Raw genomic sequence first — 5,530 nt, forward strand, 5'->3', positions numbered from 1 at the left:
GAAATAATGTTCCCACCGTTCTGTCAGAATTATTTTTATAACCCCGCCCAACAGTCCTTTTTCTTTCTCTTATTTCTTTCTTTTCTTCTCTTTCCCTCTCCTCTTTATCACTGTTGTATTCTCCACCTCACTGGCATCCCTCCTCTTTCTCTCACTGGCTCTGGCATCTCTCCCACTCCGTTCAATCCACCTCTCTCTCACTCTCTATATTTTTCCCTTTTTCCACTTAAATCCCTAACTGTTCTTTTGCAGTTCAGCAACACCACTCCGGCGGGTCCACTATGACATTAAGGTGAGTTGTTTTTTACTTTTTTAGCTTTCATGTAAACAAACTGGTTTGGTTAATTTTCTTCCTAGGGTTTAATTATCGAAATTGGAATTGATTCTGAAATATTTAGGGTTTAGGGTTCCTGGTTTTTATGAATAAAAATTATTCACTACGTTTTTATTATCATTTTACAACAACAACAACAACCCAGTATAATCCCACTAGTGGGGTCTGGGGAGGGTAGTGTGTACGCAGACCTTACCCCTACCTTGAGTAAAAAGGCTGCTTCCGATAGACCCTCGGCTCCCTCCCTCCATCCAAGTCTTTTGCTAGGTTATCAGTCAGTGCACCGCCATCAGAGAACAGTCAGGGAAACAGGGGACCCACCAATAGGGCCGGTCCGTAGGGAGATTCCAGCAGCAGCGAAGCCCCCCATGTCCTAGGTGTGGGAAGATGAAACTTGGAGTTTGTTACATGGACTTACCCATATGCTACATGTGCGGATTTAGGGGTCACATTCAGAGAGATTGTCGTTCGTCCCGCCAGGGTGCGGGGAGGGGCATGACACATCTATCCAGTTCTGCAGCTGCTACATCCTCAACACCCCATCCAGCTCGAGGCACTCCAACACCTGTAGGGTGTGGTGAAGCTAGGGGTGGTGCGCAGAGTTCGGGAGGACCCAGGTGTTTCTATGCTATGGGTGGTAGCTAGAGTGCAGAGACTTCTCCAGATATTGTCACAGGTATATTGAGTGTCCAATCTCATGATGTGTATGCTCTTACTGATCCCGGTTCCACTTTGTTCTATGTCTCTCCTTATGTTTCTATAGAATTCCAGATAGAACCGGAACAAATTCACGAGCCATTCTTTGTATCTACTCCGGTTGGTAAGTCTATTGTCGTCGCGCGAGTTTATAGGGTTTGTGTTGTCATGGTGCGTGGTCTGGTTACCGTAGCCGACCTCATTGAATTGAGAATGGTTGATTCTTATGTAATAATGGGGACAGATTGGCTTTATTCCAGTTTTGCCAAGCTTGATTGCCGAACTGCAACTATGAGGTTTGAATTTCCAAATAAGCCAGTTTTTGAATGGAAGGGAGGTAGTGCGGTGCAGAAGGGTATGTTTATTTCCTACCTTAAAGCTAGAAAGATGATTAACAAGGGGTGTATCTATTATTTGGTCCGAGTCACGGACAATGATGTTGATCCGTCTATACTTGAGTTAGTGCATGTTGTGAATAAATATCCGGATGTCTTTCCTGATGAGCTCCCTGGGATCCCACCAGACAGGGAGATTGATTTTGGGATTGATGTGATGCCAGGCACACAACCTATATCAATTCCACCTTACAGAATGGCACCGACATAATTGAAGGAGCTAAATGAACACCTGAAGGATTTGTTAGAGAAGGATTTTATTCGACCAAGTGTGTCGCCTTGGTGTAATACCCCAAAAATTTTTTAAGAACTTAAGTGTAAATCCCGATAAAAATTTGTAAAGAAAATAATGTTTCATGGTGCCGGACTAGGCTTACGTATTTGAGGATTAACAATGCACAGAATCACTCTGCGGACTGCATAATGGTTGCAGAGCGAGGCAATTAATTTGCTCAGTCGGAAGCAATTATGCGGTCGACTATGCGACCGCATAACTGTTATGCGGTGTACTATGCAACCGCATAACTGTTATGCGGACCGCATAGTGACCGCAAACTCAGGCAGATTTTTGGTCATTTTGGTCACCAATTATGCGAGCGATATGCGGTCCGCATAACCTGTTCCAGAGCTTTATTTTTGGGTTTTTAAAACACGACCCTACTTTGTTAAATACACGCAAAAGGTCATTTTTGAGCACTTATTTGGTGTTTTAGACAGAAGGGGTAGTGTTTTAGAGAGAGAGAAAACCCTAGGTTAATTATTCATCAACACTTGCTCAAATCTTGGAAGATTATCAAGGAAAACCCACAAGTTTTCATCTAAGATGTAAGGTTCCATACCCTAGTTTTCAATTTCGAATTTGGGTATAAGATGGTTGATTAGGAGTATGATTCATGGGTATGAGAGTATTATTTATACATACATGTACCAATAAGAATTATGGGAGGATTGTTGAACTTAAATAAGTAAGGATTGGGTTGTGGAGTGAAGGAAATCTTGTAGAAGAACCTTGTGGTTAAATTTGCACACCTAGTATTTGATAAAATTCTCAAATGAGCTGAGACCATGAATGTCGTCATAATTATGGTTCAATTTTGTTGTCTCAAAATAGATTGGGATTGCTAGAATTTCTGAAACGTTGTAGTAATTTAAGGAAAGCTCAATTGAGGTATGTTGGCTAAATTTTTCTCTTGGAATTGAATTCCATAATGTTTCCGTGAGTTTCAAAGTATGGGTTGCGTATTAAAATGTGGTGGCTTGAATCGTATTTCAAATGAAAGCTAGTATGCCAAATTGTGTAAGAAAATCTCAATATTCTTAAGACACTTAATTGCTCATATGTGTACCTAAAGTCTTGATTGGGAATGTCTTATTATTGATAACCTATAAAGATGGTTGAAAGTGAAATCAGTGAATTATGGATATAAAGTGTGGCCAACGTGCCAATAGTGAAAGGTATACTTGTGGCCAATGGTGCCGATGTAATGAAACAATGTGCGAAAGATTATGAAATAAAACTTGACTCAACTATTCCAAAATTTACTTCGACAATATAATCGGCTAAAGGTTTATGAACTCAAGTGATGCCCATATGTGGCTGTTTTAGCTAATGCTATGCTTTGTAAGTAATTTTCAATGTGCTTTGCATTCTTACATATTCGTGAGTGGAAATTGTTTATGATTTCAATTTGTGCTTCGATTGCCAATCATTTTACTTCATTTATTGGAAAGAAATCGATTATATTTAAAGCCTTCATTACTAATGAACTTAAAGTTGTGATTTCCGAAATATTCTACTTGTTGATAATTATGATGATGATCTATGAAAGGGAAGAAATTAATGTGTGGAATATAAAATATGGCCATTGCGCCATGAATAAAGAATCATATGTATGGCCAAGAGAGCTAATAAAATAATAATGTTGTAAGTGGTTGAAAGTACAGATTAGGTGATATGTGATGTGAAAAGGTTATGAGATGTACGTATTTGTACTTTTGTTTCCAATGTGTTATGAAACCCTATGGATAGTCTTTGAAACGCATAGGTATATTGAGTTATGAAACCCTATGGACGGTCTTTGAAACGCATAGGTACATTGTGTTATGAAACTCTATGGACGGTCTATGAACGCATAGGTACATTATGATATGAAATCATGTAGAAAGTTTATGAACGCATAGGTACATTATGATATGAAATCCTGTGGACGGTCTATGAACGCATAGGTATATTATGATATGAAATCATGTGGACGGTCTATGAACTCATAGGTACATATTGATATGAAACCCTGTGGACGGTCTATGAACGCATAGGTACATTGTGTTATGAAATCCATTGTGATACTAAATCCTGTGGACGGTCTATGAAACACATAGGTACATTGTGTATAAGATGTATAGAAGTACGGTATGAATAAACACTAAGGACGGCCTAATGAGACACATTACTAATGCAGACATTAGGTGCCCCTTTTTGTTGTCCTTGTTTGTACAGGTTGTTTCAATTACATTATATTATGGGTTCCATGAATAAATCATATGTGCATTCTATTTTGAAAGAGGATTTCTAGCTATACATACTAGTGTTATTCTACAGTACTAACGTCCTTTTTGCTGGGGGCGCTGCATCTTTAATGGATGCAGGTGGTTCTACAGCAAGTGGCATTGATCAGTGATAGCAGTACACTCCTTTCAGTCTATTTGGTGATCCCCACTTCATTTCGGGGTCGTGTATCTTTTGTTTCTCATGTACTTCGTGGTTGAGGTATAGCCGGGGCCTTGTTGCCGGAATTTCCATATTACTCTTCAGTTGTACTTAGAGTCTCTGTAGACTGGTTGTGGGTGGTATTTGATGTTGGGAGTTGGATTAGAACTATTGGCATTTGGCAACATGTTTTCCATTAAATCTATAAACTCGTACTATTTTGGAAATATTGAATGATGTTGTTAATGGGAATGAAATGGAAGCGGTTAATGAAATCTCTTCAGTATTTGATTAACGGAGTACCTCTCCTCTTTATTCACGAATGAATTTGGGTAGAATGAAATTTAACAGGCTTTCTCAATAGGGTTCACTCGGTTGAGTGCCGGTCGCGCTCCTCGTTTTTGGGGCGTGACACTTGGCTCGCACCGGTTCTCTTTGTAAGAAAGAAAGATGGGTCACTACGGATGTGTATTGACTACCGGCATCTCAACAAAGTCACAATAAAAAATAAGTACCCACTACCAAGGATAGATGATTTGTTTGATCAATTGCAAAGTGCTAAGCTGGGGAGGCTCGGCTGGCACCCGGTGCCGTACTGGCCCAAGCAAACCACTCTATAACTCTTTTTTTTTTTGTAACTATCATCGGCCAACATGGCCACAATTCATAATATATAACTATAAGTGGGAAAACGTTGTATCAATGAACCATAATTCTTAAAACATGAATACATATAAGCCATCAAGGCCTCTGACGTGCTGTACAAAATGAACCTCTATCTACAAAGCCTGTAAGATTATTCCAAATCAAATGAGACAAGGCCCATGCCTAACAATAAGTCTGTAGCATAACTCTCACACGATGACTTATAGACTCGGCTACACTCCGAATGAAGTGGAATCTTAATGATCCTTCGCTGATTGATAACCTCGTCTACTCTAAGGGATCGTCAAACTGATTACTTATACCTCCAGGCATGAATTTAGCGTCCACAAAAAAGGACCTCAATACGAGTAATGTAACAAGTATGTAAGGCAAAACTGAAAAATCAGAATAAGTAAACATTAATTAAAAAGATATAAAAATCAACCTGAGTCTTTTTATATGTGAACTTATTATACTTATATATATAATTCTTCTCTTTGAGACTATTATCCATATCGTATGATGCATGACTGCCCAACTAATCAGTGGTAACTGCCCGACCAGCCGTAGCGCGGTGGTAAATATATGACTATCCGACCGACCGTAGCTCGAAGGTAAATGTGTAACTGCCCTACCGGCCATTGCTCGGTGGTAAATATGTAACTTCCTAACCGGCAGTAGCTCGGTGGTAAATGCCTGACTTCCCGATCGGCCGTAGCTCGGTGGTAAATGTGTAACTGCCCAACCGGCCGT

General features: G+C 39.7%; 1 protein-coding gene across 1 annotated transcript; it reads left to right on the top strand.

Annotated features, from left to right (window-relative positions):
- The first annotated feature begins 1,264 nt into the window (after positions 1–1,264).
- Positions 1,265–1,636, top strand: LOC138898457 (uncharacterized). Its single transcript, XM_070184526.1, has one exon. It carries the CDS (start codon positions 1,265–1,267, stop codon positions 1,634–1,636), a length of 372 nt encoding a protein of 123 aa, XP_070040627.1.
- Positions 1,637–5,530: the final 3,894 nt, after the last annotated feature.

The sequence above is a fragment of the Nicotiana tomentosiformis genome, chromosome 9 (assembly GCF_000390325.3).
Source record: "Nicotiana tomentosiformis chromosome 9, ASM39032v3, whole genome shotgun sequence".
Classification (NCBI taxonomy): domain Eukaryota; kingdom Viridiplantae; phylum Streptophyta; class Magnoliopsida; order Solanales; family Solanaceae; genus Nicotiana; species Nicotiana tomentosiformis.